This window comes from Antechinus flavipes, chromosome 2 (genome assembly GCF_016432865.1).
Source record: "Antechinus flavipes isolate AdamAnt ecotype Samford, QLD, Australia chromosome 2, AdamAnt_v2, whole genome shotgun sequence".
NCBI lineage: Eukaryota > Metazoa > Chordata > Mammalia > Dasyuromorphia > Dasyuridae > Antechinus > Antechinus flavipes.
Genome location: NC_067399.1, coordinates 498,619,634 through 498,635,150, shown reverse-complemented (window position 1 = coordinate 498,635,150; position 15,517 = coordinate 498,619,634). Strand labels below are relative to the sequence as shown.

The window sequence follows — 15,517 nt, the reverse complement described above, 5'->3', positions numbered from 1 at the left end:
TGGGTACGGGTGAAAGGTCATGTAAAAATATATATTCCATGTTCCCAGTAATAACCAATAGTAGCTGACACATCTAGTGATTTAAGATTTACAGTGTTGATACATACAACAACCTGTGAAGTACTTAGGATATTGTTATCCCCATTTTACATGTAACCCTGATTACTCTGGCCTTCACTACCGGAAGACCAAGTATATTAAATTTCATAACCCTTCCTTTCAAGGTTCTTTAAGGAGATTGGGGGAGTCCAATGTTTCTAGGTTTTCTGCTAATGATTCCAACCCCCATCTATAGTTTGACTCAGGTGAAGGGAAGTGACCCCCAATCCTAGTTCTATTAACCACTGACAGATTAGTTTTACACAGAAATATTTACTTCCAAGCACCACTATACAAACTTACACATGAGAGAGATAATCCTGCTTTCCACTTCCACCCTTCACCAAGGGGATTAAGTTTATAGCTCAATTTCTATAAAGCATAATTCTAATTCCAAGCCCTAAATTGTCCTTGGGCCTGAGCTTTAGATGGTTTGTCTGCTCAGGGCTCCCATGTTGGACTGGCTAGATATATCTGCCTGTGATCAAACCCCCCCATCCTGTAAAGATAGTCTCTGACACCTGAAACTGAGGACAAACAACAGAGAGCTGAAACAAATACTCTGGGACCTATTTCTTGGAACAATATATCATAAAAGAGAGGGAGCAGGAAAAGGAAAGTCCTTCCCCTACTGCAGAAAGTGCAGCTCCTTTGGGTTAGGCATGTTGTTCCAATGATAAATATACACTTGTCAAAAAGACTATTTTATGGAGAATTCACGCAAGGCAAGCTCTCACTTGGTGGTCAGAAAAAGTGATACAAGGACACTCTCAAGGTCTCTCTTGAGAACTTTAGAATTGATTGCATGATATGGGAGATACTGGCACAAGACTGCCCAGCATGATGTGCCTTTATCGGAGAAGGTCCTGTGCTCTAGGGACAAAGCAGAATTGAATTAGCTCAGAAGAAACAGGAGAGGCTCAAAGTTAGAGAATCCACCCAAAATGTTCATGAGGACTATTTGTGTCCCACCTGTGGCAGAGCATTCTGAGCTCATATTGGTCTGATCAGACACTGTAACTTGATTCTAACACAGTGATGTCATTTTAATCCTCTTCCAAAGAAAGTCAGCAATAATCTGGTCAACTAGGCTATGAGGGATTAGGAATCTCCATTTTCTGAATATAATAGAGAAGAGTGATCAACCCAATCTTGCCAATTTCAAAGCTTCAAGCAGTCAATCAAAGAGGTCATTCTTCCCCCTGTGGTAGGGCACGAAGGGCCTGCATGTTACGCAATCTGGACATACTCTAAAAAAGTCCTTTCAAACGCCTCCATTTTAACATAACTAGACATGCTCAGACGAGTCTGGATTACATTCACATGAAGAAACTAAAAGGCTAGAGAAATTGTCTTGCCAGGGTCACAAAGAAAGTAATAATGGAAAATGAATGGATGCCCATCAATTGGAGAATGATTGAGTAAATTGTGGTATATGAATATTATGGAATATTATTGTTCTGTAAGGAATGACCAGCAGGATGAATACAAAGAGGATTGGCAAGATTTACATGAACTGATGCTAAGCGAAATGAGCAGAACCAGGAGATCATTATATACCTCAACAACGATACTGTATGAGGATGTATTCTGATGGAAGTGGATTTCTTCGACAAAGAGATCTAACTCAGTTTCAGTTGATCAAGGATGGACAGAAGCAGCTACACCCAAAGAAAGAAGACTGGGAAATGAATGTAAACTGCTTGCATTTTTGTTTTTCTTCCCGGGTTATTTTTACCTTCTGAATCCAATTCTTCCTGTGCAACAAGAGAACTGTTCGGTTCTGCACACATATATTGTATCTAGGATACACTGTGACATATTTAATTTGTATAGGACTGCTTGCCATCTGGGGGAGGGGGTGAAGGGAGGGAAAAAGTCAGAACAGAAGTGAGTGCAAGGGATAATGTTGTAAAAACATTACCCAGGCATGGACTCTGTCAATAAAAAGCTATAATAATAATAATAAAAAAGAAAGTAATAAGCTACTAGAAGGAAATATATACACATATTCATACATATGTGTATATACACACATATGTATTAATAAATAGACTATGAGGTAGAATGTGGTGTCACCAAAGACACAAAGGACTATGGGAGTTTCAGAAGGAGAAGAATAGGGATTTCAGAGAATAAGGTAAAGCAGAGGTGAACTTTGAAAAAGAGGATTGCTATGGACATATTAAACTCAATTTACAAACTCATTAAACAAAACAAAACTCATTAATTTTCTCCTCCTCTTTTCTAGACTTCTGTCTTACTGTTGAAGGTCCCACCATCCTCCCAACACCCAGATTCACAACTTGGGTGTCCTCTCCTACTCCTCTCTCTCATTCCCCTTTTCTAATCCTATCATTTCTGCCTTTCCCATATTCCTCCCATTAGCTCAGACCTGGATTGTTGCAATGACCTCCCTGATTTGTTTCTCTGCCTCAAGTTTCTCCTCATTCTAGCCTATCTTCCCCTCAGCTATTAAACTGATCTTCCTAAAATGTCAGTCTTAGTATATCACTCCCCCGCTGTTCAATAAATTTCAGTACCTCCCTATTCCCTCTAGTGTCAAACATAAAATTCTCTCTGATTTTTAAAGCTTTTCACAATCTGGACCCTTCCATTTTCTTATACTTTACTCACCACCATGTACTCAGTGATTCAGTGACACTGATCTTGATGTTTTTCTGCACAAAACATCCATCTCCTAAACTGTGGGCATTTTAATTTTTTTATCTTTATTTTATCATTTATCTTTACAGTGTTTTTACTGATGTTTTCTGTTTTTTTACATCATCATCATTATACCGGGTATCCCTGCCCATTCCCCTCATCTCTGGACATTTTCACAGGTTTCCTCATCCTTATCTCTGCCTCTTAACTTTTCTGGCTTCTTTCAAGTCCCAATTAAAATCCCACCTTCAGCAAGAAACCTTTCCATTAAAACTAGGGTCTTCCACTTGTTGATTATCTCCAGTTTATCTTGTATATATGTTGTTTGCCAGTTGTTTTCACCATCAGACTGTGAGGTCTTTGAAAAGAGACTTTTACCTTTCCTTGTATCCTCAACACTTAGCACAATACCTGACATATTTGTTGTTGTTCAGTCTTTTTTCAGTCATGTCCAACAACCTGTGACCACATTTGGTGTTTTCTTGGCAAATATACTTTTTCTTCTCCAGCTCATTTTATAGATGAAGAACTAAGGCAAACAGGGTCCAGTACTTAACCAGATTTGCACAATTAAGTGTCGGGGGCCAGATTTGAACTAAGGAAAATGTGTTTTCCTGATTCCTAGCCCAGTGCTTTAGTCACTGTGCAACCTGTCTACTCACCTGACACATAGTAGGCTCTTAATAAATGCTTGTTGACTTGAGAGAAAAAACTAGAACATTATGTGGAGGGTAAGCAGTCAGAGAGGCAGAAGTGTCAAAGGCACATTAGAAGAATGATGAGAAGGTCAGCTTGAGTAGAGTGGAAGCTGTAGGTAGATCAGTGACAGAAATGGTTTGAAAGGTAGACTAGGCTACCCTGAATTCCAGATTAGGCTGTCTTATACTTAAATCTGTGCTTACATTGAAAACCTGGAATATGATCAAAGGTGACCAGGATTATAGGGGAATAAGAATTAGTGAAGTTTGAACAGCAGAAGAGAAAACATAGAGAAGGATTTTTAACCTAGGGATCATAGATGGATTTCAAGAGGTCAACAGATTCAAATGAGGGGGAAAAAATTACATCTTTATTTCAAAATAATCAGTTTTTTATTCCTAGAAGAGATCCATGGGCTTCTCTGGACTTCCAGAAGGGTCCATGGCACAAGGTGAAGAACCCTTGACCTAGGGGGACACCATTAGTGTTTTCAAGTAATTGAGGGGTTATTACATGGAAAAGGTATTAATCTTGTTCTATGTAATGTAAGGAAAAAGATTAGAAGCAAGTCACAAGGTCGAGTCAACAATCATTTATTCATTGTCTATTATGTCTTAGGAACCATGTTGATCATTGGGAATAAGAAAGAAGGAAAAGCATTAACTGTTCTGATCTAAAACACCTCACAATCTAATGGGGGAGACAACATGCAAGCAATTATGGGCAAACAAAATATGTACTAGCAATAAGTGAGACTTTAGGTGAGATCTCAAGAAAGCCAGAAAACAAAGAACAGAAAAAGATTTCTAGTCATGGTCAGAAGATAATGAAAATGCTATTAAGGAAAACTAGTTCCCCTGTCACTGACTTGCAAAATTCACATAGTGGAGATTCAAATATAAGATTGAAAAGATACAAAGACGCTCTTAGGTCGTGAAAAAGCTTTAAAAGCCAAATAGGGGTTTTTGTGTTTGATGCTGGAGGTAATAGGGAGTCACTGGAGTTTATTGATGAGGGGAGGTCATGGTCAAACATAGTGGAACGGGTAGAATTTACAGAGGGAGAAAAACTTGTCTCATTATTGATGTCCCAAAGCAGAATGAGTTTTTTATTTTATTATTGTTATGAACTTGCCAAACATGACCATTTCTGTATATAAAGGATAGACAAAGAGGATTGTACATGAAATTGAATATCTCTATCACATGCAGCACTTAAAAAAAAGTATAATAAATATAATGCGATGTTTCCAAACTATGCTACTTTTCTATGTCTCTCAACTTTCATCTGTTTTCTTCAGTGCACTTTAGGAAACATCTAAAATGCATTTTAGATGTTTCACTGATCCTTTTTCTTTCTTTTATTCTTTTTGGGACATCAGTATGTCTACCTCCGCTTGTCTCCCCATAACTCCCACCTCCTCTTTCATCCCAAAAAAGAATCCTTCTCATAACAAATCGACATAGTCAAAACAAAACAACCACACACATTGACTATGTCTGAAAACGTATGTATCTTTCTGCATTTCTAGTCCATAACCTCTGCAAAGAGGAGAAAAACAATGAATGGTTTTCTGGAGTTATGATTAGTTATTGCATTGATCAAAAAACAACTTTCAAAGTTGTTTTCTTTTTCAATATTGTAATGATTGTATAAATTGTTCTGGCTCTTTTCCTTTCATTTTCCTTCTGTTCATATAGGTCTTCTCTGAAGCTGTCCCTTTGGTCATTTCTTATGGCACAATATTATTTCATTACATCTATATGCCATAATTTGGTCATTCCCCAATTGGTGGACACCTCTTTTACTTCTTTACTCTAACAAGAAAACTGCTATAAATATTTTCATACAAATGAGTATTTCATTGATCTCTTGGATATGTATCTATTAGTGATATCACTGGATCAAAGAGTACATATTTTAGTAACTTTGGCGATATAGTTCCAAATTGTTTTCCAGAATGGTGGAACCATTTCATTGCTCCACCAACAGTGCATTTATATACCTTTCTTCCTACAACCTCTCCAACAACTGTTGTTTTACTTTATTTTTTGGTCACCTTTGCCAATCTGATAGGTGTGAGATAGACTCTCAAAATTATTTTAATATGCCCTTTCCTTATTTTTATCCATTTGGAACATTTTTTCCATACAGTTGTTGATGGCTTATACTTCATTTCTTGAGAAATTCCTATTCTTTGGAATGGCTCTTATTCTAACATGTTTGCATCAATTTCCTATATATCTTGCATATCTTATATAATATATCCTTATTCCATATATCAATTGCCTACATATCTTATCAGGGAAGTTTGTCACAAAGATTCTCCCTCCCCAACGAACTGTTGGCTCAGTCTTTTAAATAATAGGTGGGTCTTCTTTTTCTGAAGGTCTTGAAGCAGATGCCAGAAGATCCCGAATCAGGAATATTGACAGAGGGGATTCTTATTCAGTTATGGTCTGAAGGAGAGGGTTCCTGAAGTCCTTTGCCTACCCTACAATTCTGTTATCCCCTCCCTAATGCCTTCCTCTCTGTTCTCTCTCTTTCTCTCCTCCCCTCCCCTTCCTGTGGCTTCTGCCTGCATGCATACACACGCCTGGCTCCTGTAACCACCAGCCGGCTGTTAGAGGCAAGGCTGCCGCCGGCTTGCTCCCAACAGGTACACACATTGAGCCTCGCCAACGGCCACTTGAGCCCAGACAATGAAGGCTCTGACTGCAGCCACCTCCCCAGCACTGAGACTTCATTCATTCTTCAAGAGCCCCAGACAGCTGTGGAGGCGCCTGCCAGTAGCAGAGGTCCAAGAACTCAGGCTCAGCTGTTTCTTCTTCAACTTCCCAGGGCCCTTTGGGACTAGAGATATCCAGGACCCCCATGTCTTCAGTTAGAAGTGAGGCTGTGTCCTTCTTAGGGGACTGATGCCGAGGGAATTTTGAATTACAGATCAATTGGAATAGAATAAAAGTGAAAAAAATCTGAGCTTATCAGAGTCAGGTAGAGTTGGAATAATTTTTTAAAATACTTTGTATCCATATAGTGTTTTAAGGTTTATTAGAAAAAACTTTATGTTTATCATTAGCTCATCTGAGCCTCATAACAACCTGTGAGGGAGGTTCTATTATCATCCCCATTTTACAGCTGAGGAAACAGATTTACAGAGATTGGAAATTTGTGACTTATCATATTTAATAAATTTCTAAGGTAGGATTTGAACTCAGTTCTTTTTTTATTTTCAAAACATAAGCATGAATAATTTTTCAACATTAACCCTTGCAAAACCTTGTGTTCCAATTCCCCCCTCCCTTTCTTCACACTTTCCCCTAGATGGCAAGTAATCCAATATATGTTAAATATGGTAAATATATGTCAAATCCAATATACACATACATATTTATACAATTATCTTGCTGCACAAGGAAAATAAAATCAAAAAGGAAAAAAAAGGAAGAAAATAAAATGCAAACAACAACAAAAAGGGTGAAAATGCTATGTTGTGATCCACACTCATGAACCTAGTTCTTTATTCCAAATTCAGTCAGCTTATCCATCTAATTGGAGAAACAGTGAAACACAGAGAACATTGAAGAATACAAGTTGTAGTGAAGATTGTCTAGGATTCACCATCATAGTCTCCCCTCTCCTATTTTTTTTCCCCTGAGGCACTTGGGGTTAAGTGACAGATTTGAACTCAGGTCCTCCTGACTTCAGGACTGGTGCTCTATCTGCTGCACCACCTAATTGACCCGCCTCTCCTATTTTCTTACCCTGTGTGATTTGGGGTAAGCTAATTAAGCTTGTTGGGACTCAGTTCCCTCATCTCTTAAGGGAAGTTCCTTCCAGAGCTAAATTCTTTGATTCTGCCCAAACTATTCCTATTACAGAGACCTAAGGATATAAAGAGACATGGGGACATACCTGAGTTAGAGGCAGAATTGGAATCCTATTCCCTTCCAACAAGGTTTCTTCCTTTCACCCCTTTGCCATCTACATTCCTACTGACAGTGCCCATTCCCTTGCCCCTATCTTCCAAAATACCATTTTAGAAATTAAATTAAATTTAACAAATTCTCATTAGGGCCTGCTGTGTTCAGAGCAAAAACAGATTCAGACACCTATGCTAAGCACTGAGAATACATGGATAAAAAAGAATCGTCCCTCTTCCCCAGTGGTTTATGTTTTGCTAGGGAATACAGCACATACCCAGATCAGTAAATACAAGATAATTTAGAGAGATGCAGAATACTAATAACTGAAAAGTTATATTTTCCACAAAGAAAAAGATGCTTAAGCCTGACTTTGGAGGAAACTAGGAATTTTTTAAAAATTAATTTCAATTGATTTTTTCTTTTTTGCTTTTGAATTACCTACATTTCTCAATGCATCCTTCCCTTCTCCCCATCTGGGAGAATTAAATCAATTTAAAAAAATGTAATCATCAAAATTAGCCAACTCATCAAAAAAATTATGTATGGTGTAGTTCACACCTATATTTCTTATATCTCTGCAAAAGGGGAAAGCACTGTCTTTTCATATATCTACTTTGGAGTCAAGTTTGTTCATTATCATTTCATAGCATTCAGCTTCTACTTTTATTGTTATTCTTTCCATTTATGTAACTGTAGCCATTGTGTACTTTGATTCCCAGCTCTACTTAGTTCACTTTGTATCAGTTTGTATAAATTTTCTTGAACTTCTCTGTATTCATCATTTCTACCATTAAATACTGTGTAATAACAATTCATCACATTCACATATTACAATTTGTTTAGCCATTACTCAGGGGGTGGGATTCTAAATTATTTCTAGTTCTTTGATACTTCAAAAAAGTGCTACTATAAATTTTTTTGGTGTATCTGGGGCCTATCTTTTTGCCATTGATCTTCTTCAGATATGTAACTTGAGGTGGGATCTCTAGCTCAAAAGTAATGGATATTTTTGTCCCCTTAACATAATTCCAAGTTGAAAACAAAGAATTTCTAAGGGTCTGAGGTAAAGAAGGAATGCATTCCAGACAAGGTATACAGTTTGTGTAAATGCATGAAGATGAGAGACTGGAAATCAAGATCAGGGATCCCCAAGTCAAAGGGAATGAATATTTTAGTCACTTCCTTAATATAATTCCAAATTGAAAGCTAGGAATTTTTAAGTGTCTGGGGTAAGGAGGGAGTGCATTCCAGGCATGGAACACAGCTTGTACAAATGCATAAAGATGAAAGAATAGAAGTGAAGATCAGGAAACAGCAGCAAGACCAGGCTGGTTGGAATGTCAAGTGTATGAAAGGGAATGATATAAACTAAATTTTAAAAAATTAGTAAATGGGAATCACATTTTAGAGTGTCTATCTGAGCAGATTGTATTTTCAATAGCCACTGAAAATTTTTGAGTAAGAAAGTAAGATAAGTCAGATCTTTGTCTGAAGAATATTTTGGTAGCCGAATAGAGGAAAGATTAGGGAGGATAGAGCCTGGAAGCAGAAAAATAAAATAGTAAACCAATTACCAAAAGCACTAGGCTGAGAATTGGGACTCCTGAATTCTCCGCTTTACTGTGCTATATGTCATTGTTTTTTTCTTCTTTATGGGATTCAGGTACTAATTACGCTCCATGCCTGGACTACCCCACCCATTCCCTGTCAAGACAATAATTGGCCTGCTCTCAAATCAGCCCAAAACCCAGCCTTTTAAGCTAGAACCATGGGAAGGCCATGAGGTCAAAAGCAGAATCTAGCACCCTAAAAGAAACACTCAATTTGGCTTCAAAATCTGATTCTGTAGGTCCCTTCTTCCCTACAGTTGATTGGCAGGTGGTGGGAAGGTCCAGATTCTCTCCCCAGATGTTTTTCCAGGCCTAGGTTTTAGTGCCCATTAAGCTCTTTGCAGTCTAGTTGCAGGTGATTTTGAGAAGCAAGTAGTGGAAAGTTTTCACTTCCTCATCTCTGACCAGTCAAAGGCCTTAAATTCCACTCTGGGAGGGGAAGAAAGGTTCTCAGTATGATGGGACCTCTAGTCAATCCACTCCCCATAAGATTAGCCTTCAGGGTTACCAGGCTGGAAGTAATTTTCTCTTCTCAGCCTCAGTGTCCTTCTCTGTAAAAACTAAAGACTTAAACTAAATGAGTTGCAAGGTCTCTTCCAGCTTGATAGTCTTGCTTAGTGGAAAGAAGATTGGATTTAGAGTTAAGGCCACCTGAGTTTGGAGCTTGGCTGTCAAGTACATACTCTCTGGGTGACCTTGGTGGCCTCCCTTTGATGGGGTTTGAATAAAGGATCACAAAAGTTCCTCCCAGCTCTTAAATCTCTGATCTTATCATTCCTAAGGATCTTTAGTTCAGGAAGTCTTTTTTTCCCTTTTTAAAAAATTGGTTTTTTTCTAGTTACACATATACATTAATTGTTTTTAAAAATACACATTTCTTTATAGATCACATTGGGAGAAAAATTAGAACAAAAGGGAAAAATTAGGTGAGAAAAAAGGAACAGAAGAAAAAGAAAAAAAAAATGAACATAGCATGTGTTGATTTACATAGAGTCTCCATCAGGAATTCTTAACCTTTTTTATTTCATGGACCCCTTCTTGGAATAATGTTTTTAAAGCCATAAAATGAAATGCAGAGGATTACCAAGGAAATCAATGATATTGAAACTAAAGATGTCTTTTTTTTTCCCCTACCCAGAAACCCCTCCCTCCTGAAATCTAAGCACAAACCCTATGGGGCCTAGGTTAAGAACCCCTATTCTAGGATGTGTTACTTCCTAGGAGAGCCCAAGTTGAGAGCAAGAGTTGGGAAGGCAGAACACCTGGGTTTTCATACCATTTTCGTTAATTCTGAGAAAAAGAAGCGATTGGCTTCCTTTGGGCCTCAGATTTCTTCTCAGTCAGATGAAACTGCGGGTCCAAAAGCCTGGCCGTCTGATCTTTTCCCATGAATTCCCATGAGTGGGGGGTGGGGGCATCTGAGGAGCCCCCCCTCCTCTTCCCAGGGTTGGACACTCCCTCCAGAGCAGGACCAGGGAAGCTGTTATGGCTAAGGATGCCAAAGCCAGGTTCCCAGACCCTGTGGTTACTCCTGGGTCCTTTCCAGGCCCTGAGGATGCTGCGGTCTCATCGTCTCCTCCCTCCCCTTCTGCCGGCCCAAGCCGAGGAGGCTGCCCGGGGGAGGCGGGCAGGGGCCAGGGGCTGGAGGAAAGGTCTAACTCCCCTCCCCCCCTTCCCCTGCTGAGAGGGTGAGGAGGGTGGGGCTGTGGGAGTTTCACTGTTTAAAAATACACAGAGGAAGCGAGCTGAGAAAGTGAGAGAGCCAGAGAGGGGACGGGGAGAGAAAGGGGAAGGGGCAGGCCCGAGGGGGAGGGCTCCCCGAGCTGATGTGAAGATATTCAAGAGGCTTCTCCTCATCTCTTCGGCTCTTCTCAGCCTTCCAAAATGACTGAGGCTCCCAAGAAAACCGGGAAAAAATTCAGTGAGTGTTGGGGTCTTTGCCCACTTTTGGTGTTCAGGGAGGGGGAGTTTGATTGTGTTCATTCAGTTCCAAACTGTACCATGGGCTTCCCCAAAGCTGTTTATTCGATGTCTGCCTCCCTCCCTCTTGGAAGAGACAGAGGTGGCTGCCTCATGGCTAGTCAGGAGCCTAGATGTAGAATTGGAAGGAGCCACGGGGGCCAGCTGATCGAATTTCCTGAATTTTACAGATCAGGTTAAATGACTGATCCATACCGATCAAAACTGCTGAAACTTGAACCTAGTGTTTTTAGCTAAGGAGTTATTTTTCTTTTGATTGTACTTTGTGGGGGGAAGCAAAGTTGGGGGACTACAGCAACAGAATGAAGGGGTAATATCAGGCTTCTTTCTGGTAGCCAGAAGCCAGATTTGAAGAGAATTCTGTTGTAACCTTTGACTACAAACTCCTTGAGGGCAGGGAGATAGTCTGTTTTGTCTCAGTATGTGAAAGAACCCTAATGTGCTCTCTTGCTAGCAGTAGGTTCTTGCTCAAAAAATAACAATTAGTTGGTTGAACTTCAGTTCAATTCAGTTTATTCTCTGAATGTCTGCTTTTTGTGCTAAATTTAGATAGGGATATACAAATTGATAAGACTTGATCTCTGCTTTCTGGGGAGATGGGACACTCCCACAAATAAACCAACTACCACATGGGAAATGCTGTAAGAGAGGTAACAACCACTACCACAGTAAAAACACTCATAATAATAGCAAAGTCCATGCTTTCCAAAGCAAAGATACTTGGAGAACTTAAGAGGAAGGAACACCTTGATTTTGGGGGCCGTGCTCACCAAATTTCAGGAAAATTTCAGAAAGAAAATCTCCTTTGATCTTGACCTTTTAAAATGTGTAGAAGCTAGGAGATGGGGGTAGAGGATTACAGAAACAAAAAGGATCTCCTCTCCCTTCTAAGGATATATTAGCCTAATTGTAAGGTCTCTCTCTCTCTCTTAGTTCCATCCACCCCCCAGGAACTAAGTTTCTGGCCTCCTTGGCTTCCTTCAAGTCCCAGTTAAAATCCCACCTTCTGTAAGCCTTTCCCAATCCCTCTTAATTTTAAAGACAGTGCCTTCTCTCGGTTAATTATTTCTAATTCATTCTGGATGTATCTTGTTTGTACGTGATTGTTTGTATGTTGTCTCTCCCATAAAGCTGTGAATTTTTGGTTTTGCCTTTCTTTGTAACCTCAGAGTTTAGTATAGTGCCTAGCACTCTAAAGGCACTTAAATGCTTGTTGACTGATTGACTGACCCCAGGTAGTGGGGTCCTTCTTCCTCCTCCAAGGCAGAAAACCTCTCCCATCCCTGAACTTATGTATAGAGGGTCATAACTGGCTAGCTTCCCCTCTGATAGATAGGACCATCAGGCTGTCAGGGCTAGCCTCCCCACAGGGTCTGGCTGGGAAAGATAAATAGCAGCCAAATCTTCAGCCTGGTGGTAATCTGATTGAAATGTACGTGTGTCTGTACTCTTATTGGGAGAGTCTGGCCTTCATGGGGTTAATCACCCCTCCTCCACTTTGTTATTCTACCCCAAAATCACCCCTCATCTCTTCATAGAGTTCTTTACTTCCCTGATGCTTTTCATAAACATTCCTTCCTTCAGAGTCTTAGTGATCTGCCACCTCCTTTGTGGATCTTTTCTTGATTCTTTCTACTTATTAGCAGTACTCTTTCAATCCTGAAATAACTTTATATTGACTTCTCTCTCTTACCTGTTATATTTTCTCAAAAGAAAGTAAGCTCTGTGAGAGCAAGAATTTTCTTTTCTATTTTTGTATCTTCCGCACCTACCATATGGTCCTATGTACAAATACATTTTTGACAAGTTGAATTGAGTTAATCCACATCATAACCTAGTGGATAAGGCAACAATATAGACAGGGAAAACTGAGACCCAGAGATAAGTGACTTCCTAATAGTCAGATAGTGATCTTCTTGGTCTGAAGATTTCTCACTTTTCCCAACACCTTGGATGCCTGTGGAGCTGGGTTGGCTTGGTATAGATTGAGATGAGTGCATGTGTGTGTATTTGACTGATGATGGTTTTTAGACTCGGGTTATGGGCTGGCTAATGTTATCCCTGGTGAAGAATTAGAAGGCCAGAGCAGAGGATATGGAGGCCTATAAGAACTGGTCAGCTTGGGTAATTCTTGGAGCTCTAGGGAGGGAAAGGAAGCAGAAAATGAGGAGCTTGCCTCTGGCCTAGATTTAGTGATGTGATGGTGAAGAAGGGCAGCCTGGGAGCCAGAGTCTATACTCCCATGCCCCAGGATGTGGGGAGATGTTATCACCCAAAGCAGGGGTTGCTGGGTGTGAATGGCCTGGGTGGAGCTTGGGGCCCCCAATAACAGGAAAGGGAGGGGAAACCTTCATGTTTATGAGTAGATGGACCCTTCGGCCATTCATGAAAGCCCTCAAAACCCCCTTGCTCACCCCTAACCAGGTACACAGTCTCCCACACACTTACAAGCAGCACACACACACACAGACACAGACACAGACACACACACACACACACACACACACACACACACTCAGAGGTTTTTAGCTTCTACCTGTGGTTCCCTCTCTTTGCCCCAGTGAATGTCAATGGGGAGGCGAGCATCGGTTATTAGGGCTGTACACTGACATTCCCATCAGAACTTGATGTAGAATTAGGTGATGCTGTGTAGAAAGTATTGGACTTCAGGAAGTTCTGAGTTTGAATCCTGTCTCAGACACTTTCTTAGTTATGTGATGCTGGGCACATCTCTAAAATTTCCCCCTCTCTAAAATGGGGACAATAACAATAACCTCCTAGAGTTATAATGCCTGTAAAATGCTTTGCAAACTTTGAAACTATGCAGCAGCTAGCCTTTACATAGAGTTTTACCCATATTATTCATTTTGAGATTGCTTTTTAACCCCGACAATAAGTAGTATTATTTGTGCTACCAGGAATCAAATTTAAGGTGGAATGTCAGAGGTGCTACTATTATCCCCATTTTATTGATGAGGAAACAGGTGGGCAGAGGAGAGGTGGCTTGGCAATCCCGCATTCTGGCTGCGCCATCTAGAAGGTTAAACACAGGCAGGCTGTTAGCCTAGATGCCCACATCTCAGACACTGAATTCTCTCTTGCCCATTCTCTTCAACCAGAGTTCTTCAAGTTTAAGGCCTTCGGAAGTCTTTCTAACCTTCCCCGGACCTTTACCCTCCGTCGCTCCTCAGCAGCAGTTAATCACCAGCCTTACCAGCAGCCAGATGCCTTTGAGAACACGCAGGATGATATGATCAACGTCCCCAAGAGCCCCGGGGCTTATGCCCGCTCCAGTGACATGTACAGCCACATGGGTACCATGCCTCGGCCTGGCTCAAAGAAGGGCAGCAGTCGGGGGCAGGGACGGCAGCCCCACGAGGAGGCCGGCTCCCCAGTCCCTAGTCCGGGATCCCGAGAGCTGCCCCAAGTCCCAGCGCCCAGCCCTGACTTGGGGTCCCCGGAGTTGTCCAATGGAGCAGTCCCAGGCTCCCCAGCAGATGAGGAAGCAGCTGCTATCAGGGGAACTGTTGCCCTGGGTCACTTGGAGACTTCAGAGGCATCCATGGGAACACAGCACATGGACACCAGTGGGGAGGCTGGACAGCCAGTGGGAGAAGCCCCCAAAGAGAGAGCCCTTATGGATACTCCATTGGAAAGGTAGGTGCCCTTCTGGAAAGAGTGCGGACAGAAAGAAGGTGCCCTAAAGATGGTGTGCCGATGAGAGACAGCTTGGTGCAATGGAGACAAGGCTGCTCCTAACTCTGGAGAGGACAGCCTTCATTTGGGGGCCCGCAGGTCTGCCCAGGCCACTAACACCCAGCTCCTGGGCAATCACCCAGAGCTTCATTGCTCTCGGGGCTCTGTGACACTAAAAAATTCAGAAGAGCTGTTGATTTCAGATGGTGTAAGGGTCTGACAGGGGGCATGAAATCACAGGTTGGACCGAAAAAAATCTTTTACAGCGCCTCCCTCATAGAGTTACCCTAATGAGCCAATGAGAGAACATATGGAAGGCACTTTGCAACCTTTAAAACACTATATAAATATCAGTTGTTGGAATTTAAAGAGGGTGAGGAGAGCCTGAATCAAACAGGGTTGGGGGAGAGGGAGAGGAGGAATGACTGTGACTATCTAGGAGGATTCCAGATGGAAGGAATTCTGGGTCATCCATTCACCAGATACTCCTTAGGTAGCTAATGTGTACGAGTGGGGCAGTGGTCGGGCTAATAAGGAAGAAGTGGCTCCTTCCCTCACAGAGCGCCCACTCCCAGTCTTGCAGCAGGGGTTCTCGCCAAGGCCCGGGAGTGGTCCTGTTTGTGCTAGGGTTTAGCCGAGGGCCCAGCATGCATTCATTTGGTTCGTCAGCCTGTCAACAAACATTTATTAAATATTTACTATATGCCAGGCACGGTGCTAGGGATGTGAAGAAAGTAAAAAAGTAAACGGTTCCTGCTTTCAAGGAGTGTCTGCTTTCTAGTGAGGAGCACAATGTGTGTGCAAGAAACAGGCAGAATAGGTAATCAGGGTGGGCTTCCC

At 41.3% G+C, this 15,517-nt stretch overlaps 1 protein-coding gene across 4 annotated transcripts in view; it reads left to right on the top strand.

The window, feature by feature from the left end:
• Positions 1 to 15,517, top strand: part of SH2D3C (SH2 domain containing 3C) — a 45,375-nt gene that overhangs the window by 7,843 nt on the left and 22,015 nt on the right. For 3 of the 4 annotated variants that reach the window (XM_051980027.1, XM_051980026.1, XM_051980028.1), the window contains one exon: positions 14,101 to 14,638. In XM_051980027.1, coding sequence (XP_051835987.1) covers positions 14,232 to 14,638 — 407 coding nt within the window. In that variant the 5' untranslated portion in view covers positions 14,101 to 14,231. Of the gene's footprint in view, positions 1 to 10,815; positions 10,923 to 14,100; positions 14,639 to 15,517 lie in introns of those variants that run through there. The other variant, XM_051980025.1, reaches the window with a different exon arrangement.